The sequence below is a fragment of the Balaenoptera physalus genome, assembly GCF_965194825.1.
Source record: "Balaenoptera physalus genome assembly, chromosome: 7".
Lineage (NCBI taxonomy): Eukaryota > Metazoa > Chordata > Mammalia > Artiodactyla > Balaenopteridae > Balaenoptera > Balaenoptera physalus.
The window spans coordinates 9684373-9709419 of NC_138886.1; the positions used below are offsets into that span (position 1 = coordinate 9684373).

General features: G+C 40.9%; 1 protein-coding gene across 7 annotated transcripts in view; it reads right to left on the bottom strand.

The window, feature by feature from the left end:
- Positions 1-503: 503 nt before the first annotated feature.
- PBX3 (PBX homeobox 3) overlaps positions 504-25047 on the bottom strand; it is a 224580-nt gene continuing 200036 nt past the window's right edge. For 5 of the 7 annotated variants that reach the window (XM_082467808.1, XM_082467809.1, XM_082467811.1 and 2 more), the window contains 4 exons: positions 7000-7165; positions 5628-5740; positions 4755-4844; positions 504-2038 (listed from right to left, as the gene is read on the bottom strand). In XM_082467808.1, coding sequence (XP_082323934.1) covers positions 1946-2038; positions 4755-4844; positions 5628-5740; positions 7000-7165 — 462 coding nt within the window. In that variant the 3' untranslated portion in view covers positions 504-1945. Of the gene's footprint in view, positions 2039-4754; positions 4845-5627; positions 5741-6999; positions 7166-7531; positions 7622-25047 lie in introns of all 7 variants that reach the window. The other 2 variants (XM_082467814.1, XM_082467812.1) reach the window with 2 other exon arrangements.

Consider the following 25047-nt stretch of genomic DNA (forward strand, 5'->3'; position numbering starts at 1 on the left):
CAAACTTTTGCTTGTTCTTAACCCGTATCTCACAGAAGTTATGAAAGCAAGGAGGTGAATGTGACAAGACTGATAATTATTTAAAAATTACCAAACAGGTCTTTCCATCCAAAAGATGCTGGATGCATCATTAAGTCAGGAGAGTGTCAGCTCCAAGGACACACACAGACCTGGGTTCCAAGCGTGGCCCTTGTTATCCTAGGTCTTTCACCTTGTGGCATCTACTTTTATGAACTTCAGTTTCCTAATCTGTGAAAATGGGGATGATATTTTCCTTGTGGTATTCTTAGAGCGTTAAGTGTCAAGTGAGGACATGTGACGGTGGTCCAGGAGCTGGCTGGGAGCCTGTAGAGAGTGTAGTCGGCCACTCTCAGCCTCACCTTCGTTTCTGAGTCCCTCTCTGACAGGCGACACGTTTACATGCTCAGACTCACTTCTGGGCAGGCCTTCTCCTCTGCCTGCACTGACTAGCTCACCAGGTGGGGTAAGAAATTGCATCAACATTTAATCATGAAAGCAAAAAGTTTATTCATGTTTGAAACTACATATAACTACCACGAGGAAGACTTTTTCAATCCAGGGTGTAATCCAGTTAGAAAGGAACACGAAACGTTTTTAATACATTAGAATCACCGCCACAAATTATTTTCATGACTCAATCAGTTTCAGAATCGCATACAATACAAAAAGAGAGAAAGGAGAGGGGGCCCCATTACACAGGGTGAAATATACAGTACTGAATACTGAAATCTGAATGCATCACAATTAGTCATCGCTTTTTTTTTTTTTTTTTTTTGCATGGATTAGTAACAAGATGAAGAACATTCAAAATGTTTCTTAGTATTTACAACAGTTTTACTGATCCTGTGTTAATTTAAGACCCAATGTTTCCACTCTCGGTTTTTTAAAAGTTGCAAATGCAACCCTGATTTTTCTTTTAAAAGATTACAATGTACATTACATTTTATGAAGGGAAACAAAGAGTTAATTACAAGATGCAAAAAGATAAGAAAGAGACAAACTACAGCGTGAGTATTGTTCAGAGGTAGTAAGTGAGCACTCTAAGCTACAGAACATGTTGAAATTCTATTGGTTTGTATGAGTTCGCATGAGGTAATAAAGCTGTGTTTTGATTGGTGAGATGTATAAATACTCTTTTGCTACACTATATACAACACTCCAGAGAGCAGGGCCTTTGTGAATGCCCAGAGGACGTAGCAAACCTTGACAAGTCTGTGCAGCACCCAGTGCACGCCATAAAACCCCAGACGGATCTCATGGTCACCTCTATCAGCAGCAAGTATCTTCAGCTCTCAAAACAATCTGGATCCATAATTTAATTACCGAGCAGACTCTGGGCACTGGTGCTTTCAGAGAGAGAAAAGATGCTACCGGTCTCTGATCTAATTATAACATAAGAGATCGAAACCCAAGAGTGACGAGAAAGATTCTTAAACACAACCATCATTAACAGGTAGCCAAACAGCTCCTTTATTCCAACTCCATTAGTGATATGAAAGAAGGACAATCAAAGTCTGCAATGGAAATATGCAAGAAGTTCAATTTAGGTGAGGTGAGTCTTTGTATCTGCTTTAGCGATTGAGGTTTAGCATATATTGTACTTTTTACCCTTAAGGCCAAGTAATTGGCAAGTGAGAAACCATTAATGTAAAATATTGATAATAAATTATGATAAAATAGCTATAGGACTGTCAACAATGTTAAATCTTGGCCTAATTGGATAAAGTGCTTTTTTAACATTGTGTGTTTTTAAGTATAAATACAAATGATTATGATTCCTTAAAAAACAGATTTACCAAGTTCTCTAATAAGGTTTTACAGTAAAGCTGTAGATGGTGGGCTACAAAAACGCTTTCCTTTTCCTCCTGTTGCTCTGAACGCACTTATCAAGGCGTGTCAGCTCAGGGAAGAGTGTTACCAGAGATTAGTTAGAGGTATCAGAGTGCACACTTCCTGGGCCTTCTGTAGGAGAAGTCACAGAAGATGGAGTTGTTGCGTCCTGCCAGCCTCCATTAGCCTGAAAGGAGAAGCACAGTTCAACAGGTGCACGTCTACATATTAATTCTCCTCCCCAACTGAAAATACCCCGATGACAACATGAGAGCAAAGATGCATTAGCAAAATGTATTTTCTAAACCCACTTTGGCAGGAGTTTGAAGCATGTGTTAAAGTGGGATTAAATGCATGTAAAACAAATCCATCCTACCAAGTAAAGACTTGGCAATAAATCAGCACGCTGAAGGAGGGCTTCAGCTGGTCTCAAGCTGGCACGAAGCTCGGCCTTTGATTTGCTGATAAAAATCAAGTGACTTGAAAAAAATCTTATAAGAAGGGAGCAGCGGAGAAGCTCAATGCAATGCTTTGGCAAGACCTTCGGCTCCACAAAGTATAAACTTCAACCCAGCTTAATCCTCGTTTCCATAGAGAAGAAGCCCCTCCACCCCCCGGCCCCTTTTCTATACAAGACTGACAGCCAGCTACTATAACCCTTGGAAAATGAAGGCCAGAATTTCCCTCCAAATAGGATCTTGCAGAATGAAAATGCATGAACTGTGGAGGAGCGCACACTATTCAAATCTGGATTCCAATTATCTGTAACTGGGGCTCCTATTCGGGATGTTGCTACGGCTCTTCACATGCCACTGGCCCTTCCTGCCTCAGACCTGCATCCGCAGTAACAGTGCTCAGAAACAAATTTGCCTTATGTCTTGGCCTATAGAGGCAATTGCTGAAATCAATGTCTGATCAGATTTCTGCTGTGGCAGACAGCTTGTCGCTACATATTTTTATGTCAGTCAAGAAGAGGGAGGTGCTGGGCTTGTGAGTTGGGGAACACTGAGTGGAAGTGACGGGGCGGGCCTTTCTGGAGAGAAGGCGAGGGTGAGCTGGCTGCCACCCAGTGCCTGCGGCACAGACCAGCCTCGTGCTGTGCCGCCCCCAGACCTAGACCTCCCACACCAGTGCCAGTGAGGGGCAGAAGGTCCCCCTGACTCCCTCACATCCATCTGCAACTTGTTCTACGAGTCCAACCAAAATGTCTTCTTTTTAGGCCTGTGCTGCTAGGCTACTGAGATTCCTCGCCCAGCCTTGGGCTGGGAATTTTTCCTTCTCCCAATATGCTGTTCTTAGGGAACCCTGTCTTCGGCTTGACTGCACAGTCCTGCATATAAAGCACCTTTCCTCCCTCTAGGTCCACAGGGAAATGGTGGGGAGGGGGGAGAGAGAGGGACCAAACAACCACACAGAGATGACCAGAGCCAAAGGGAGAAGGATTTTCCAGGGTTTAGGTGTATCAAATCCAGGTTAGGAAAAAATATAAAGCTATGGCAGTTGATCTTCAAAGCCTCAGCTGTGCAGGTTGGATGGTGACAAGCGCGTGTGTGTTTGTGTGGACTCGAAAAAATCCTCTCCTCTATCTAATAGGTAAGCTGTTCTCACCCCTCAGGTATGAAAATCTACTTAGAAAAAGAAAAACTCTTATGCAGATACAAGTCTAAAGATATTCCATCTGAAGTAAACATCATTCCTCTTTTATCCAAATTTATAAACAACAAATGTACAATATTTTTACCCAGCGTGGCAGCTGGAGGAGAGGTTGTCAGCAAGCATTCTTTTTTTCAAAATAAATTAATCCTTACTCTGGTGGTTTGAGATTATGCACTGTATTATACAACAGCGCCTTATCAAGCCTCATCAGTGAAGATGGAATTCATGTCTGTAAAATGCTGCAGGCAATCACAGTTTCATATTTTATCATGTTGATAAGGATATCGCACATTCTCTGAAGCATTTCAAAACACTTAAATGAAAAAGGAGAAATGCAACTAAAAGGCTTTTTATGTGGTTTGTTGTGCGTTATTACGAGTTATTTATAAACCCAAAAAGAAAGATTTGACATTTCAAATGTAAAAGATTTGAGTATTTAATGGTCCTTTTTTCCTTTTACAATTGAACATCCTCAATCACTTTTAAAATCATTAATATTTACTCTCATAGAAAGCCAGCCCCAAAAAGGGAGACTTCTGTCTGTTTTCTTTCTGACTCTACTACCATGTGTTGGGCAGTTCATTTCCTCCCTGGTCTGGAGTCCCAGATTCTGTCCACCACTCCACCCTGGGGACTCAGTCCCCGCAGCTCCCCTTTAGGTGCTATGCGTTTGCTATTTTCCATCCATGTCAGGGTGGGGGGAAAGTGAAGTTTTGGTCAATTGGTTACTAAAGTTAAAATTATTTCCTCCGTACTTAACAACTGAGAAGCCATGGAAAATGCTAAACGTGTTTTGCATCCCACATTGACAATACAGCAAGTTACTCTTGAGAACAGGAGTCTTTGTTTAGCTTGGTTTGTTGATCTGTCTGGGGCCCTCCTCCCCTTCACCTGAGCTGTGTTTGGGAATTTTTCCTGCTGCTCGAGTCTAAGATAAATGACCTGTTTTTCACCATCTCCCTGGAACACAGCACGGCCAGTGGGAGATGGCATCTTAATGGGCTGATGCTTAAGTCTCTATTGATGACAGAACGCCAGCCACCCTGGGCCTCTGTGAGGACTTCTAATGGCATGAAGGTAACATCAGTGTTTAGGTTCATAAAATAAAAGTACACTAAAAATGCTGCCTTCCCCACCTGCCAAAAAGATGAGAAGCCAAGTAAAATGGCCATTAATTTATTTATTAGCCACTGTTTACCTGACGCTGTTCCTACAGCTCTTCAAATCTGGTTCCCCAGAGTACTCACGTTTAAATTATGTGGACTGTACAGTGAGTTTCCTCCAAGGCCATCACTGTAGCCTCCCGTCTGATTGATAACATGACGGAGGGTATCCACCTAGAAGTGAGACAAAACAAAATTCATCATCCCAAATCTATTAAAACATCATTACTTACAAAAGGAAACAATTTGAATTATGTGTGCCACAAGGGTTTAGCATCTTGAATGAAAGACAAATTTATCAATCAAATGTGACTGGCAGAATTTCAACAATTCTTTGCATATTTAAACTCGCACATCTTTGTTTTTCATGCCAGCCAAACAACAACATCTTCATGGCCATGCAAACTTTGCATCTACACCAGCCAAATGAGCATGGCTGTGGGTGAAACGACTTATAAATATGTATACTGGCTCGCCCTCTCACACGTGCACACACACACACTCCCAAGTGCATAAAAACAAGTAGCTGCTTTCCAGTAAGAGGATGAGAAAAAGAGGTGAACCTGGAATATACTTTAAGAACTCAGGTTTTTGTATTCTGATTTAAAAAAATAAATACAGAAATGAAACAGAGTAATATATTTTAAAAGCATACACACACTGGCACACACAATTTTTCTGTTCTATCTCGTTACAAAAGTAATATGCACCCAACCCCTCTCCATGAGCTCAAGCCAGAGCCGAATGCATTCACAAAGTTTATCAGGTTTGAATCATCCAAAGTCACTGTTCACTTGACTTCTCATTAAATTAAATGGTGGGGCAGATGGTCACGTCCGGAAGCACCCAGCACAGGATCTGCACAGTGTGCAGACCACTTCCACGGGTTGAGAGTCAGGAGTTTTGAGCCCAAACCCTACCCTGCTAGAAAGGCCCCAGCTGGGGCATTTCTCCTACCTGTGATTGCACATTGGCTCCGACTTGGGACCCTTGGTAAGAATCCCCATTCAGACTCTGCATGTTCATGAACATGTCCCCAGAATTTGGGAGGTTAAAAGAACCAGAAGAACCTGGAAAGGAAAGAGTTAAGTAGCTGAATAACAGAGAGCTACACACATAATCCTCAAAGACCTAGAGGCAGGGAAAGGAGAAAAGGTACAGAAGGGAAAGGTTGTGTACAACATAAAGCATTTCTAGATCTAAGAGGACGGAGAATAACTCCAAGGAGTTAGGTCCTGTGATTCATTTTGCATCTAGGAAAGTCCTATCAATGGGGAAGCCCAAATATGAAAGAAAGAGAGAATCAAAACAAACAGAAAAACACCCAGCAGCTGGCCTGGAACCATCCCCTTGTTTTCATTTATCTCCAGGACTTGGTCATTAAGTGAGCTCTTCACCATCATTAACTGTCATGGTGGACAATTAACCAGAGAAGAAACATTTTTCTGAAGCTCTTTCTAAGCCATACGCTCTGCCTAACTTTCATCAGTTTCCACGCTCCATTAAAAAGAACTTGGGGGGTGGGGGGAAGAAGACAACAAAACAAAACAAACAAAAAACCCCTCACTTTCTGAATTTTTAGAGATATATTTAAACTATCTCCTTAGAGAAGTCCCTTGAATTGCTTCTCAAGTCCATCTGTTTGGACTAGCTGCACATCTTTCATTGCTACTCAAGTTCCCTCTAATTTTAAGATGTTTCCAACTCCATCAAAAAATGCCTCATAAAATCTGGCCAAAACGTATTGTATGAGCAGCCAAGATAATGCATCCATGTGTTAAGTACCATACCCCTCGCGGCTAACCACGTCCGGATCAGCTAACCACATGCTGAGCCTACCAAGTCAGCACAGGTGCTAAGGAGATGTAAGGACAGCAGACTCGACTCTGCAGCTACATCAGGTAGGAAGCCCTGCTGTCCTAACCCCAACATACCAGCTTCATTACTCACAGCAACAGGTAAATTTCCCACTTCTATTTCACTCGTTCTTTGACAGACCACTATTGATTTTAAAATGACACATGGAACAATATAGTGAAAATAATCATTAGTGATAGCACTTGGCTTAACTGCTGAATTAAAAAACACTACTAAGTGTGAAAGTTCTAGAATCTAACAGTACATAGTGGCACTCACTGTGAATAGTGGGTTTACAGGCTCTGGCCATCCAGTCATTCACCCACCCCAAGAACAAGTCTGCATTTTAATATCAATCTTCCTTTATAAGTCCACTGTGTCCCCAGTATGGCTCTTGTTTCCTGGTCTGTGGGACAGGGGTTTGTGGCATAAGGCTGCCTGAGCTGAGTAGGGAGTGAGTGCCCGTACGCACCAGAATTTGGCGTGGTGGGCGAGTTGGTCTGGTTGTTCTGCACGGCTGCGGCCACTGCGTGTGCAGCTGTCACGGCTGTCTTTGCAGCGTAGAGATTGGCTTCTTCCTGAAACTTGCCGATATTCTTCTTGTACCTGATTCGTTTGTTGCCAAACCAGTTGGATACCTACAAATCACAGGGATATGAGTAAGGGGAAGCGAGGTTCAAAGAGAGGAACAAAAATCAAACTTCCAATAATAACTGTAGGACACCAAAAGGAGACCTTGGAATAGGCTAGGAATCACTCAATTCCTAGCCTGTGATCACATCCTGGGGATGATGCAGAATGGTGCAGAGGCTCACTTGCTCTTTTGGCAAACCTCTCAACACTCTTGGAATAACACCACTTCTTGGAGTTGGCCCCAGTAACACTAAAATGGCTGGGAGCACTGTTCATAAAAAATAGTCAATTGGTGTATACCAATTAACATATAAATGACTAGTCCCCTGAAAAGGAGCTGAAAAACTAAAGGAAACATTTGTTAAGTTAGGTAAATAATAAGAAATGCTTGTGAAAGAATGACATTCTTTTGGGGTCTGGAACAATTTTGGCAGCTGTACAGTAAAATCATGTTTGGTGTGCTAAAAAGAGTAACATCAATTAATAATGGATGAAAAACCCCTTTGTCTCCTGCCTTAGAAGATACTGTATGTCTGCCAAGATGGCTGCTTAAGTTGTGCCAGTTAACATGTGAGAAGGTCACGATGTGAAAACTCAAGCAATTCCAATAAGGTCAAATGCAAATAAAGAATCAGTGGCTGATTTCATCAGGTAGAACATACTTATTTCTTTTGCAAACTACCTATGATGTCAACCAGTGCAAATGGAAGAGATTTCTAAGGAGGATCTTGGCAACAGGCAGATTTCATCACATTTCATTGACAGTGAAACTTCGGCGCAAGACTCACTGCCTATAGTTACATTGAGTGTTCAGGCACCTGGGAGCTGAGCTATATAAAGAAGCAGCTAAAACCCACACAGCAATTTATGAATAGGTACCCACTTGCTATATAAAAGGCTCTGACCTCTCTTTTGTTAAAGTAACAGTTTAACAACACTTTTTAATAATTTCTTAGTAATGTGTCAAAGGGGCATGTTGCTGTGGTATCAGGCGGGGTGGGTCACTGTTTCATCCTGAACAGCTATTTAGGGACCCTGAGGAAAAATAAGGAGTGGTATAAGCCCTCCAACCCAATTTACACCAATGGGCATGCTAGTTGACCATCTCTGCCAAGTCTTTAATTGCTTTGGAAATAGAACTCTCATTCTTCAAACTATGGCACTCACCCGTTCAGGGAAAGCTAGAGAGCCCTGGCAAGGGAGCCACATGAGGAAGACAATGTTGGCCTGCAGCAGCCCACACACTGTCCCATCCTGGGGGGGGCCACTGTGTGCACGTATGTGCCACACACACAGGCCAGCACACTAGCTGAAGACCTGTGCAGCCACCATGAACACAGGTTTAGACAGCAACAAGCCAAAACTCATCAGGAAGCAAATATGCTACAGATCAGGCCTTCCTAGCCGTTTCTGTTCCACTGTCATCCCCCCACACAACTCCCCGACCCAATGAAGGATTAGATGTGCCCCTTCCTTCCTTCATTTCAAATAGTGGTGGTAATAGTAACTATTTAATGAGCATCTCCTTTGCACTGAGCATTACACAGAGCCCTTTGCATACATTTTCTCATGTAACAATCTTAACAATCTCAAGGACTAGGTGATTGATTCATGTGGTCACAGGCATCACACCTGTCCCAAATCCAATGGCCTTCTCTCTCTGCAACTTCTTTGACCTCTCAGCAGCGTCTGATACTTGTAATTACCTCCCCCACACCTCCGGCTCCTTCTTAAAGCGCCTTCTTTGCATGGTTTCTGTGACATTATGCTCCTGCTTCTCCTTCCCTGACACACCAGGGTGTGTGTGGGGGGGTGTGTGCGTGCGTGCTTTGTCCAAGACTCAGCTCTTGGCTCTCTTCTTTCTCCTTGAGCAATCTTATCTCTATTAACGATTTCAACCACTGTCTCTGTGAATGACTCCCAGATTTCCATCTCTATCCCTAACTTCTATGAAGACTTTCAGTTCTCAATTTTTAAGACATTTCCTTAGAAATGTTCTGCCACAACCTGCAACTCAACAGGTCTAAAAGAGAATTCATGTGTCCTTTAAACCTGCGCCTCTTTCTCCATTTTCTCATGTTCATGGCATCTCCACCGCCAGAGACGTGGTATTCACCACGTCACGAAGTCCCTGATTCCACCGTTAGATAGTTCTGATGGATACACAGCTCTCTACTCAGAACTAAGATCCGGTTCCCTTCCATTTCCACTCATGGGCCTTAGTTCCAACATCTAGACTGTCACAATATTAGGCTCTCAAACAGCCCTGAGGGACCCAACTCCATTCTGCCATCGGCCTCCTCTGCTCTCCCTTCTTTCAGCCCCATGTGCTTGGGGCAGGCGCGTGGGATAACTGTGTGGGACGTGGTGGGGGAGGAAGAGTCAGGAGGGCACACAGGTGAGGAGGACCTGAGCCCGGCAGAACAGGAGTCGTGGAGAGGGCAGAGGTCATGGAAGAGGACTAGAGTAGGCAGAATTTGGCCACTGATTCACTGTGGAGGCCAGGGGAGAGGGAGAAGCCGAGATGATGCTGATGTGGGGCCCAGGCCTCCAAGAGCATGGAGGCAGATGCTCTGGGAGGCATTTCCGCACCAGGAGAAGGCAGCCTCAGCGACTATTAGGACCCATTCCCAGACCAGAATTCTATGACTCTAAATATAAAAGTTCCGAATTAAGACTGTAAAATGACCCCAAAGGCATTTGCTCTGGTTATGCTTGTTAAAGCAAGTTCGCATAGCCCCCAACTCACTTGTCACAAGCATGTCCTCAGCTCAGGAGGCAGACCTAGTGAGCCAGCTCACAAAAACCTCCTTCAATATATATCACTCTAGCTTGTCTGATTAAGACTGTCAGGGCTCTGAAAGAGTTAAATATTGAATGTATCTCTAGTGCAAAGGGAGATATTCCTGGTTGAAAGGGAATTTGGAATTTCTTAAGCATAATTAATGAAAATTCCCCAACTCTGAATTTAGCAAGAAAGGCCCATCTTAGAATTCTCTTCTTCTAAACAATTCTCTGTTGGATTCTGTACTTTGTAGTTAATATTACCTTGACAATCAGAGAAGCTATAATACATTAATGAAACCTAGCCTGGAAAATCTGATTACAGTTTTATTAACGGTTTCATAATTGAGGAATCTCTATACCATCAAAGGTCTCATCTCCAGATATGTAAGAATTCTGTGTTTATGCATACCCCTGGACCAATCAAACAACAGTCATCACTAATAAAGGTTTATTTAATTCTCACAGTAAAATTTTCATATCACCAGCAGCCTGGGGAAGCTTTAGCAAGTGGATTTGCTTGACATCAGATCGTTTCTATTCTGCTAGTCCCGATACTTCTTAATCTTTAATATCAAGGCAATTAAAATTAATGGCCACTCATCTGAAGCTACTGTGGGCAGTGTTTCCTTGACATCAATTGTTTGATGGGATTACCTAGAGGTTAAACTAACAAGCAAGGTTTAATTGGAAGCAATGAAAGAAGCAGTGATCATACGTTATGTTTAACCTGCATAACCACATCTAAATGAATATCTAAAAATGTTCAACTATTTCTCAAATTAAAATATGCACGTCACATTCTGATATCACAGATTTGGATACTGCAGCAATCGGCTATTAAGACCACACTGCTGCAACTGAGATCGGTGTAATTAATGTATAAATCCACACCTAAGTTCAGGATTTTTTTTCACATTTCAAAATCAGATGGATACAATTGCAAAAGTCACCCAGCTGGAAGCACCAAAAGCTACAGAGCACATGTGGCCCTCTCCTACACAGGGCTCACAGTGGAGCCAGGCTGTACACACTGGCTCAAAGGAGAGCAGAGGTTGCTCTCTCTCTGAACTGCAATGGTCTGTACACTGGTCCCAGAATAGAAACACAAACAGAAAATTGGTGGAGAAAAAGGGAATATACTGTCCTGTGCTTCTCTTTTGAGCCACATATCAAGGACTCATGACTCTGGACTGTGCAGAAGGCAAAGGGCCAGGCAAGAATTTTAAGATCAGTTAAAAACGAGAATAAAAATACAGTACTCTCCTCCTCCTACTGACGTTCATTGCTACCAGCTCCCAGACTGTATGCCTTTGGCAGTCAGGGAAATGAGTAGTGAACATTGTGCAGGCTGGTGATTTTCTGGAGCCCTTCTGCAAGGCCAAGAAGTGGCTGGAAAAGCATCTGTTCTCTCCCAATTACTATAGCCATGCATTTCCCCTGACTCAATTCAGCTGCAGACTGCCAACTGCCTTTAAAAAGTAAAATGTTTTTCTTTCTTTCTTTTTAAAAAATATTTTACTGAAGTATAATTGATTTACAATGTTGTGTTAATTTCTGCTGTACAGCAAAGTGATTCAGTCATACATACATACATACGTATATATATTCTTTTTCATATTCCTTTCTATTATGGTTTATTATGGTTCCAATATAGTTCCCTGTGCTATACAGTAGGACCTTGTTGTTTATATATACTAGTTTCCATCTGCTGATCCCAAACTCCCAATCCTTCCCTCCCTAACCCCTCTTCCCCCTTGGCAACCACAAGTCTGTTCTCTTCATCTATGAGTCTGTTTCTGTTTCAGAGATATGTTCATTTGTGTCATATTTTAGATTCCACATATAAGTGATATCATATGGTATTTGTCTTTCTCCGACTTACTTCACTTAGTATGATAATCTCTAGGTCCATCCATATTGCTGCAAATGGCATTATTTCATTCTTTCTTATTGCTGAGTAATAGTCCATTGTATATATACACACCACATCTTTATCCATTCATCTGTTGATGGACATTTAGGTTGTTTCCATGTCTTGGCTATTGTAAATAGTGCTGCTATGAACATAGGGGTGCATGTATCTTTTTGAATTATAGTTTTGTCTGGGTATATGCCCAGAAATGGGACTGCTGGATCATATGGTAACACTGTTTTTATTTTTTTGAGGAACCTCCATACTGTTTTCCATAGTGGCTGCACCAATTTACATTCCCACCAACAGTGTAAGAGGGTTCCCTTTTCTCTACACCCTCTCCAACATTTGTTATTTGTAGACTTTTTAATGATGGTCATTCTGACCAGTGTGAGGTGGTACCTCATTATAGTTTTGATTTGCATTTCTTTAATAATTAGTGATGATGAGCATCTTTTCATGTGCCTATTGACCATCCATATGCCTTCTTTGGAGAAATGTCTATTAAGGTCTTCTGCCCATTTTTCAATTGGGTTTTTTTTTGTTATTGAGTTGTATGAGCTGGTTGTATATTTTGGAAATTAAGCCCTTTTTGGTCACATCACACACTAACAAGGAAATATCAGAAAGGGAATGTAAACAAACAATCCCTTAAAAATCACATCAAAAAAAAACCCCCAAAAAAACCAAAACCAGGTATAAACCTGACCAAGGAGGTTAAAGATTTATATGCTGAGAACCACAAAACATTAATAAAGGAAACTGAAGATGACTCAAAGAAATGGAAAGATATCCCGTGCTCTTGGATTGGAAGAATATTGTTAAAACAGCCATACTACCCAAGGCAATCTACAGATTTAATGCGATCCCTATCAGATTACCCATGACATTTTTCACAGAACTAGAACAAATAATCCTAAAATTTATATGGAACCATAAAAGACCCAGAATTTCCAAAGCAATCTGTAGGAAAAAGAACAAAGCAGGAGGCAAAACCCTCCCAGACTTCAGACAATACTACTGTCTACAAAGCTACAGTAATCAAAACAGTGTGGTACTGGCACAACAACAGACATATGGATCAGTGGAATAGACTAGAGAGCCCAGAAATAAAGCCACACATCTATGGACAGTTAATCTTCGACAAAGGAGGCAAGAATATACAATGGGGAAAAGACAGTCTCTTTAGCAAGTGGTGTTGGGAAAGTTATACAGCCACATGTAAATCAATGAAGTTAGAACACACCCTCACACCATACACCAAAATAAACTCAAAATAGCTTAAAGACTTAAATATAAAACATGATACCATAAAACTCCTAGAAGAGAACATAGGCAAAACTTTCTTTGACATAAATCGTACCAGTGTTTTCTTAGGTCACTCTCCCAAGGCAATAGAAAGAAAAACAAAAATAAACAAATGGGACCTAATAAGCAAAAATAAATAAACAAATGGGACCTAATCAAACCTATAAGCTTTTGCACAGCAAAGGAAACAATAAACAAAAGGAAAAGATAACCTACAGACTGGGAAAGAGTAAAATGTTTTAAAATGTGGAATCTAAAAGAGACACACTCACAGAAACCCCTGGAGGTTACCAGGGGTTGATTATAGCTAATAATACTGTATCACATACTTGAATGTTGCTAAAAGAGTACATCTTAAATGTTCTCACTAGGAAAAAGAAATGGTAACTATGTGATGGGATGAAGGTGGTAACTAACACTGTGCAGTAATTATTTGGCAATTTTTAAATGTATCATATCAACACCTTGTATACATTAAACAATGTTATGTTTCAGTTATATTTCAATAAAGCTGGGGAAAAAAGTAAAAATGTTTTCCAAATATGTAACTAAATTCAACTTTTGTGTCACTTTTTTACCTCTTTCAAAAAGATACCCAGAACCTTCTACTCACTTAGAATCTTTAACTTAGGTAGATACATCAGATATGGGCAGTATCACATGATGGGTAAATGCTTGGGACTCAGGGTCTGGTTTCAAATCCACACTGCCATTTACTATTAATGACCCTGGGCAGATTATTTTAGTACTTTATATTAGTCTCATATACAGTGAGAACAATAAGAGTAGTAATATATCTTCCTCATAGAAATGCTACGTACATTAATGATTTTAGCCCATAGTGATTACCTGATATTATTAGCTATCACTACCACCTATGTTTTATCAATGAAGAATCAAGAGATCTAGACTCTACACAAGTGGTCCAAAATCATACAGTGAAGTATGACATATCCATACTTCAACCCCAGGACACCCCATCAATTTTTTTCCTTTTTTACAATGAACTGGGATATGTTTATCGAGTATCTGTTATGGCCAGTGCTATAGCAGGTGCCATGGGGAGATGAAAAAATAAACAGGTACCTCTACCTGCCTAGAATTTACAATTTGGTTATAAAAACAATGCTAGACACTCAAAATAATTACCAAAAATTGCAGGATGGTGATGATGACACGCCAAGCTGTACAGAATAGACTATAAGTACACAAGGAATTTGGAAGGAGAGAAGTCCCAGCAGATCTGGGAAATCTAAGAATTCAGAGGTAAGGTGAAACCTGAACTGGACTTCAGCTTCAATTCAATTCAACAGTATTTTTATTGAGACTCCGTATTTCAGAGGTACAAAGCTCTAGAAGCTCTGTTGACACAAGCCAAACACATAAGCCACTGCCTCCCTCTACCTGGACCTCTCCAAGATTCCAGAGACTCATTCTACTTTCTAACTTAACTCCCTTTTCCCTTAACTTCTGAACCCCTCTTTTATAGTGAAAGAGGAAGGAGAAACCATTCTAAAGTAAAAGAGGAAAGGGGAATCAAGGAGTGTTTCTGCAAGAGGTGACGTCTGGTGGAGGTCTAACAAGTGAGGCATATTTTCATTGTGGAGAACGAGGGAGCCTAGAGAGAGGGAGGAGACATGAGTACTAGGCCTGAGGGACCTAAAGCACCTGAGGGACTGGCAGGCTCTGGCTAAGGTACAGGGAAGGGGAGAGTGCTCCAGGCAAGGGAAAGCCGGAAGAAGAGCTCTGCAGGTGATCTCACCACCTCCACCACGCCAGGGCTCACTAAGGGAGGGGAGCCTGAGATTTCTAGGAAGTACTGTGGGGAACATTCCCCTGAGGCCACCTGAGGCCAGGTGAGGCAGCCTTCCCACTTAGGTGCCTGTCCCATGTCACCCTTTTTGCTGGAATACTGCCTAAAAAAGTTGAAAAAAATCAGGTATCTGCTCACACATTTTTTTCTCCTTTGTACATTTTTTAAGTTGGCATCTACAATTTTTCATTATAAGTTTATAGAGTTGTAAACAATGTTATTTCAGTATGTCATAAATGTTGACATTTTAAAATAAAACTGTAATGCTATTCTTTAAAATGTATCCAACCAAATATAAATAGCAAAGCAATTTGATACCCACTATCCATTTTAAAAATATATAAACTCGTTCTTCTTTAATAGTCAAAAATGCTGTGTTCTCTTTTGTGTTGGAAGCGCATTTCCATTTCATTTCCCTCTAATATTATCCTAATGCAATATACTTTTATGCTCTACAAAAGTAATATATGGAAATTGAAAATTTTAAACTCTTTTTATTTACTATAATTATAATGCTCTACATGTTTAACATATCCTTCTGGATTAAGCTATCATCACAGTTAGTCTAAAATTAATCAAAGCAATACCAATACTTATTTTGATAATACTTATTTTGACCATCAAAACTAAGGTTTTATCACACATGTATTTTTTTTAATAGTTGAAACAACACTTTATTATTAAAAGTTCTATATTTATCAGCCTTGAAATTCCCCCTTATGAAGTTACTGAGAGTACTTTGGAGGGGAACATTGCTTTAATTCTGATTCACTAAATTATTTGTAAACTACTGAATACTGTGAACACATTCTTCAATACAGAATTAACACATGCATTTCTTAATCAGAGGGGTGCTGGGTTATAAAGTGCTGATTGAAGGAGGTTTGGTTATCACCAATATTTCACACAATCCCTTGCTGGGAACCAGAGAGGGTCTCAGACTTTGGGGCAATGGATGGGACTATCCGTTTCCTAAACTACGAAAAGGGCAAGTGGAAAAGGGGAAGAGGGAAAAGGACAGCCACATGAGCTACTACCACAGCAGTTTTCTGAGGCAAGTGGATTTCAGGAAGGAGTATATATATATATATATATATATATATATATATACACACACACACACACACACACACACACACACACACACACACACACACACAAGGAAAGCTGACCAGTGATAACCTTAAAACCATGCATGCCCTTGTACCCTCTGGAAAATCTTCAGCTACTTTGTGAAGCATGTGCACCTGAGTTCAAGACTGCTCCCTTAAGTGAGCAGGCTAATTCTAGTTGCATTAACTTCTTTGTATGAGTACATGTGGGAGCCCCTTGGATGGGGTGTATCTAGTAAAGACCTTCAGCTATAAAAACAAGGCTCTTTCAGGCAATCACAATGATGTGTCACAGTGACCTTTTGGAGCTCAACAAAGAACAAATTTGTCAGCTTCAGGAAATCAAAAACATTTAAAGAAATAAACAGAAAGGGGTAGATACAGTTTACTTATTATTTAGCATAAGCTTTCCGTAAAGTATGCCAGCAAATATGGATATACATACACTTTGACTCAGCGTTACTAAGAATTTATCTTGATGAAATATTTAGAGATTATATGTGCAAAGAAATTCACCACAGTCCTACTTACAACAGTAAAAAGAGAAGTTAATTTATAGCACATCTGTATAATGGAATATAATCATTGATTAAAAATGCTGAAGAAAACGATATGTGGGAAATATTCACAATATACTGTAAAGAGGAGGAAAGGGCTTCTTTTTTCTCTGCACACAGCATGAGAATTTGGAGGGGTTAAAAATACTTACACATAGACATACACAGGTGTGCACACACAAACATACACATACAAGTATGCATACAAAAAAAGTACTAGGACACACGTACCAATATGTGATTATCTTTTAGAGTGGGTTTATAAGTAACTTCCAATTTTGTGTTTTTCTGTGTGTTTTCAAATATTATCCAAATTGATTTCAGATAAGCAAGTACTGGGTTTTTTTTTAATTAGAAAAAGGTACTTTTCAAAAAAAAGAAAATGTACTTTTCAGTGAAAAAAGTAACCAATCTTCTTAAAAAAAAAAAAAAGCACTTGGAAGTTATTTAGCAATCTTGAAGAGTATTAAGTGCCAGCATACTGGCCCACACAGCTGCAGGAATCAGCAATCCCATTCCTGTATTCTATCTGGAAGATGGCGTTGGCAGGCCAGAGAATTCTTGAAATAATTAAAATCAGACACTTTGTAAATCTCAAGCCACTAAAGTTTCCCAGATTGCTTTGCCTTTAAGAAAAATGCCATGTTCAAATTAAAAAGCTAAACCATCTACAATGTCTCTACAGTCACTGAAAGCCAATTTATTAATGAGCATTAATTATATCTTACATTTCAAATTCTATCACTACATTTATTTATCATTTTAATAACAATGTTAAATAAAAGAGAAAAATTATTACTTAACGACTTAATCTTTAAGAGGCAGAAGTGCAGAACTTTAGAGTTCATCCTTAGTTTTGCTTCCTTGCATAAAATACGTTAGGGAGAGGATCAGCACTTGTTTGGAAAAGCAGCAGCTAACACTAAAACATCATGAATGAGATTAGCAAACTGAACATTTATGAAGCACAAATCAGAAAAATTTGCCACTGTGTTTCCCATGTTTACTTGTGATACATACTTTATGTACTGTGCCTAATTAAATGCAACAGATTATGAAATATTGAAATGCCAAGTTGTGTATAATGGAACATGTAGCTTATTTACATTGTAAACAATTTTACCTCTAATAAATAGTTTCTCTCTAATCAATATGTTTTCATCCCCATTATGTGATTCAATTTGAAATGAGGGATGGAAGCCAGATACTGTTCAATTTTTAAACTTAATGGTGTTAATAAACTGAATCTCATTCCACTCCTCTCCTTCCCAAGGGTGCACACCCAGTGAAGTTTACGTAAGGACAGAAAGGCTGGACACACTGTAGCTAACCACACGTGTGCATTCCCTTGAGAACCCAAAGGGCACTTGAGAGCCAGAGAGACCTGAGTGTGAATCCCCGCTCTCTGATTTCCTAGCTGTGTTACCTTAGTCCAGCAACATCATCTAAGTTCTCTTTTCCTGGTCTATAGCATGGGATAACGATACCTTCTCCCCACAGGGCTGTCAAGAACGGTAAATGAGATAACATGTTAAAAAAAAAAAAAAGGCACAGAACTGTGCCTGGGATGTACTAGGCACCGAGTAAGTGTTAGCTCTCCCTTTTCTTAAAACAAACAAGCAACAAGAGCAACGACAACAAAACCCTCTACAGGTTATGCTGGCTTCCTGTCATCACTAAGGTCAGGACACCCTTTCCACAGGAGTTCTGGATTCTGGGAGAACCTGTCCTACTCCCAGTGCTGGCAGGGTTCTGGCAGTGGGGACTAAGCAGCAGTGAGAGAAGGGAAAAGGGGTTGCTCCCCTGCACACCTGAGCATCATAAACTTCCTCCCAGGAGGGTGACACCTGACCAAGAGCTCCTGTCTGCCACGCACCTGCGGGTTGTGCACAAACAGCTGACAGCACTACCCCTGCCTTCATGTCCCTCCTCGCTCCTGCCCCAACACAGCCACGCGCAGGACAAGGCAGTGGATCTAGAATTTGTAGGAAACCTGGGTTTGGATCCTACCTGTACATATATTTATAACAGCAGCCACTTACAGAGAGCTAATTTAGAGCCAGCCACTGTACCAGGAACTTCACATTATTATCTCATTTAGCCTCATAAAGACCCAGTTTAACTGATGTAAAAACTGAGGTCAGAAAGTTTATGTAGTTTGCCTGAGGGTCACAGCCTTTCCTGTGCTTTTCCCACTATGCCTTGTCTAATAAAACTTGTTTTTTCTTAATATTCTTCATAAATGTTTTAAATTGTTTATTCGATTTTATTTATTTTCCATTGTATTAAATGGCTAGGGCTACCAAAGTATAGCCTACTTTTTCAGTGTAAAATATTTCAGCTCCTTTATGGTTAAAATGTGAGCTAGCCCAATAATCCAGACCATTTTAATTTTTTTTAGAAAGTAAGTAAGTTCCAAATTCTGAACAACTGACTTGAAAACCAACTTTTGAAACACAATTCAATTCTAATAAGAGAACTAAACAAACAGAAATTCCGTTTCCATAGTATTTGAAATAATTTAAAACAGATTCACTTGTCAAGTACTGTATTTGTTTTTATTTGAGGCTGTGAAAAATTTTATTGCCATAATGTACTGACACCCTTACAGTTTGGCTTTGCCCTTTCTACTCTATACATGATAGACTGATAACTGCTCGTGACATTCACAAGGAGGCTCATCTGCAAAAGTACATAAAACGTCAGCCTCGTGGCCACAGTACACAAAAAAACAAATGACACCGTTCATCTCCCTAAAACACGTGCTGAGGGGTGGTTCTAAATTACCCCAAAGCATGTTTTCAGTTAAAGATTTTTTCCTTTAAAATTACTTCTCTCATTAAAAAATAAAAAATGTGTTAGGTGTACAACTGAATAGGTTCCTCTATGGCCTCCATGGAAAGCCTCTTCGACAGATTTTGAAACACTGACATCACAGCTGTGAAACTGGCTCCCATCAGCTGCACTGAGAGATAGAGCCATCTCCGAAGGCAACACATCAGCGTCCCAGAATTAAAACTCAAGAGCACTCTAAAAAAACAATGAAACAGATTTTTTGTCCAGGTAAATTTCATGTAAATCTACTTCCTGTAACTGAAATTATCAAAATGTATTCAGTGTCCTATGTAAAGAAATCCTATAGTCAAGCCTTTCATAGAAACCCTTACATATTCAAATACCTCTCCCTACCAAATACACACACCAGTTTTCTTTTTCAAAATCGAGAAAATTTCACTGAACCTATTTAAAATAGGAATACTTATCCTCAAAAGGTGTCCTACCCTTTCAACACACACAATTCTCACTATAAAGAACCACATGCATTTTTAGAGTAAAGAATACACCTAGGGTAGGTCTACTCAGAGTGTAAGAACAGACACAACCCCACTCACCCCTGACCCACACCCTGTGCCCACTCTGGCTCTCACCTTTACGAAGCCTGTGAAAACCTAGGGGCTAGGGGCTGCTAGCACACTAGTTTGCCGGTGGTCAGAGCGTCTGTTCCCTCTTTCTTTTGGAAACTTTATGAGACTCTATATATACAACATACCCAGAAAGAAATCTCTGGTTGAATGCATGACAAATTAGCATTTATTGAGCACTCATTATATACCAGTCCCTGTAACAGCAGTCTACGTACATGATCTCATTTAGCCTTCAAACCTCTGAAGAAATTATCATTATCCTAATCTTACAAGTCAAAAAATGGGAACTTCAGGTTAAATGATTTGCTCAATGTCACACTGCTACTTAGTAGTGGTAGAGTGGAGTCTGTTTCTGTACTTCCTATACTGAATGTACAGTCATCTGGAGTTAAAGTCCCAATTTCTAAAAATAAGTGGTATGAAAGGATAGTACCACTGCCTAAACGGAACACAAGGAACGACACTTAGTTTTGATAGAGAATCTGCTGTATCTGGAGGGCAAGAGTCTAAACGTGTAACTTTAGGAAGTCAAGAGGGAGAAAAGGAAACTATTTATACCAGTATTTGAGAACTTCTCTCCCTTGATTTTTTTTTTTTTTTTTTTTTGGCTGCACTGCATGGCTTTCAGGATCTTAGTTCCCTGAACCGGGATCAAACCCTGGCCCACGGCAATGAATGTGTCGAGTCCTAACCACTGGACCGCCAGGGAAGTCCCTCTCCGTTGATTTTCAACCCAGTTACCTGACACTTATTTGGGTTTAACTTATTCTCCTTTAATACCTTGAGATGGACCGTTAGCTCACTGATTTTCAGCCTTCCCTCTTACTCTATGTATACTGTATATACATAGTATTAAAAAACACACATAGATATGAATATTTAAAGCTATAAATTTCCTTCTAAGCATGGCTTTAGCTGCATCCCATGAATTTTTGTTTCCTTTTTTTTTTTGGCCACACCACACAGCTTGCGGGACCTTAGTTCCCTGACCAGGAATTGAACCCAGGTCCTTGGCAGTGAAAGCACGGAGTCCTTACCACTAGACTGCCAGTGAACTCCCATACCATGAATTTTGATAGGTGTATTTTCATTATTAGTTAAAATATTTTCCAATTTCCACTGGGGCTTCATTAACCCATGAGTTATTAAGAAATACAATGTTTTATTTTCAAACATGGGAATTTCTACTTATCTTTTTGATACTGATTTTTGTTTGTTTAATTTCACTGTACTCAGAAAATATACTCTAATTTAAATTATTTAAAATTTATTGAGAGGTGTTTTTTTTTTTTTTTAATTTTTTTGTTTATTTATTTATTTATGGCTGTGTTGGGTCTTTCGTTTCTGTGCGAGGGCTTTCTCTAGTTGTGGCAAGCAGGGGCCACTCTTCATCGCGGTGCGCGGGCCTCTCACTATCGCGGCCTCTCCTGTTGTGGAGCACAGGCTCCAGACGCACAGGCTCAGTAATTGTGGCTCACGGGCCCAGCTGCTCCGCGGCATGTGGGATCTTCCCAGACCAGGGCTCGAACCTGTGTCCCCTGCATTGGCAGGCAGATTCTCAACCACTGCGCCACCAGGGAAGCCCCTTGAGAGGTGTTTTATGGCCCAAAATACAGTTAACTTTCAAAATGTTCTGCAAGTGCTTCAAAAGAATATGTATTCTGCAGTTGTTGGGTACAGTGTCGGAGCCACAGAGGAGAGTGCAGCAATAGGGGTGAACAGGGCAAAGCGGAGAGATTCCTGCACAGAGAATCGGTGCTGACCAGCACTCACCAGCCCGAGAGGCTTGTCTGCTCACCTGCCGGCCGAGACAGGTGGGGGCTGGGAGCAGAGGCTCGAGCTTCAGAGTTCAGACTCCATGGAGAGGACTGGGTTTGGCTGCGAGAACACAGCCTGAAAGGGGCTAGTGCACCACAGCTAGCCGGGAGGGAGTCCGGGAAAAAGTCTGGAACTGCCTAAGAGGCGAGACCATTGTTTCGGGGTGCGCAAGAAGAGGGGATTCAAAGTACTGCCTAAATGAGCTCCAGATATGGGCGCGAGCCGCGGCTATCAGCGTGGACCCCAGAGACGGGCATGAAACCCTAAGGCTGCTGCCACAGCCACCAAAAACCCTGTGCGCAAGCACAGGTCACTATCCACACCTCCCCTCCCAGGAGCCTGTGCAGCCCGCCACTGCCAGGGTCCCGTGATCCAAGGACAACTTCCCTGGGAGAAAACACGGTGCGCCCCAGGCTGGTACAACGTCACACCGGCCTCTGCCACCACAGGCTCGCCCTGCATTCTGTACCCTCCCTCCCCCCGGCCTGAGTGAGCCAGAGCCCCCTAATCAGCTGCTAATTTAACCCCGTCCTGTGTGAGTGGAGAACAGACGCCCTCAGGCGACCTACACGCAGAGGCAGGTCCAAATCCAAAGCTGAACCCCAAGAGCTGTGCGAACAAAAAAGAGAAAGGGAAATCTCTCCCAGCAGCCTCAGGAGCAGCAGATTAAATCTCCACAATCAACTTGATGTACCCTGCACATGTGGAATACCTGAAAAGACAACGAATCATCCCAAAATTGAGGCAGTGGACTTTGGGAGCAACCATATATATATATTTTTCCTTTTTCTCTTTTTCTGAGTGTGAATGTATATGCTTCTTTCCGTGATTTTGTCTGTATTGCTTTGCTTTCACTATTTATCCTAGGGTTCTGTTTGTCCCTTTTTTTTTTGTTTTTTTGTTTTTTTTAGTATAGTTTTTAGTGCTTGTTATCATTGGTAGATTTGTTTTTTGGTTTGGTTGCTCTCTTCCTTCTTTCTTTCCTTTTTTTTTCTTTTTTTATTCCTTTTTAATTTTTTAATTTTTAATATTTTTTATTTTTTATTTTAATACCTTTATTTTATTTTCTTTATTTTTCTTTCTTTCTTTTTTTCTCCCTTTTCTTCTGAGCCGTGCGCTCAGGGTCTTGGTGCTCCAGCTGGGTGTGAGGCCTGTGCCTCTGAGGTGGGAGAGCCGAGTTCAGGGCGTTGGTCCACCAGAGACCTCCCAGCTCCACATAATATCAAATGGCAAAAGCTCTCCCAGAGATCTCCAACTCAATGCTAACACCCAGCTCCACTCAATGACCAGTAAGCTACAGTGCTGGACACCCTATGCCAAACAACTAGCAAGACAGGAACACAACCCCACCCATTAGCAGAGAGGCTGCCTAAAATCATAATAAGGTCACAGACACCCCAAAACACACCAACGGACATGGTCCCGCCCACCAGAAAGACAAGATCCAGCCTCACCCACCAGAACACAGGTACCAGTCCCCTCCACCAGGAAGCCTACACAACCCACTGAACCAACCTTACCCACTGGGGGCAGACACCAAAAACAACGGGAACTACGAACCTGCAGCCTGAGAAAAGGAGACCCCAAACACAGTAAGTTAAGCAAAATGAGAAGACAGAGAAACACACAGCAGATGAAGGAGCAAGACAAAAACCCACCAGACCAAACAAATGAAGAGAAAATATGCAGTCTACCTGAAAAATAATTAAGAATAATGATAGTAAAGATGATTGAAAATCTTGGAAATAGAATGGAGAAAATACAAGAAACGCTTAACAAGAACCTAAAAGAACTAGAGCAAAAAAACAATAATGAACAACACAATAAATGAAATTAAAATTTCTCTAGAAGGAATCAGTAGCAGAATAACTGAGGCAGAAGAACGGATAAGTGACCTGGAAGATAAAATAGTGGAAATAACTACTGCAGAGCAGAATAAAGAAAAAAAGAATGAAAAGAATTGAGGACAGTCTCAGAGACCTCTGGGACAACATTAAACGCACCAACATTCGAATTATAGGGGTCCCAGAAGAAGAAAACAAAAAAAAGAACTGAGAAAATATTTGAAGAGATTATAGTTGAAAACTTCCCTAATATGGGAAAGGAAATAGTCAAGTCCAGGAAGTGCAGAGAGTCCCATACAGAATAAACCCAAGGAGAAACATGCCAAGACACATATTAATCAAACCATCGAAAATTAAATACAAAAATAAATATTAAAAGCAGCAGTGGAAAAGCAGCAAATAACATACAAGGGAGTCCCCGTAAGGTTAACAGCTGATCTTTCAGCAGAAACTGCAAGCCAGAAGGGAGTGGCAGGACATATTTAAAGTGATGAAAGCGAAAAACCTACAACCAAGATTACTCTACCCAGCAGGGATCTCATTCAGATTCGACGGAGAAATTAAAACCTTTACAGACAAGCAAAAGCTAAGAGAATTCAGCACCACCAAACCAGCTTTACAACAAACGCTAAAGGAACTTCTCTAGGCAGGAAACACAAGAGAAGGAAAAGACCTACAATAACAATCCCAAAACAATTAAGAAAATGGTCATAGGAACATACATATCAATAATTACCTTAAATGTAAATGGATTAAATGCTCCAACCAAAAGACATAGACTGGCTGAATGGATACAAAAACAAGACCCATATATATGCTGTCTACAAGAAACCCACTTCAGACCTAGGGACACATACAGACTGAAAGTGAGGGGATGGAAAAAGATATGCTATGCAAATGGACATCAAAAGAAAGCTGGAGGGCTTCCCTGTTGGCGCAGTGGTTGAGAGTCTGCCTACCAATGCAGGCGACACGGGTTCGAGCCCCGGTCTGGGAAGATCCCACATGCCGCGGAGCAGCTGGGCCCATGAGCCACAATTACTGAGCCTGCACGTGTGGAGCCTGTGCTCCGCAACAAGAGAGGCCGCGACAGTGAGAGGCCCGCGCACCACGATGAGGAGGGGCCCCCACTTGCCGCAACTAGAGAAAGCCCTCGCACAGAAACGAATACCCAACACAACCAAAAATAAATATATAAATAAAATTTAAAAAAAAAAAAAAGAAAAGAAAGCTGGAGTAGCAATTCTCATATCAGAAAAAATAGACTTTAAAATAAAGACTATTACAAGAGACAAAGAAGGACACTACATA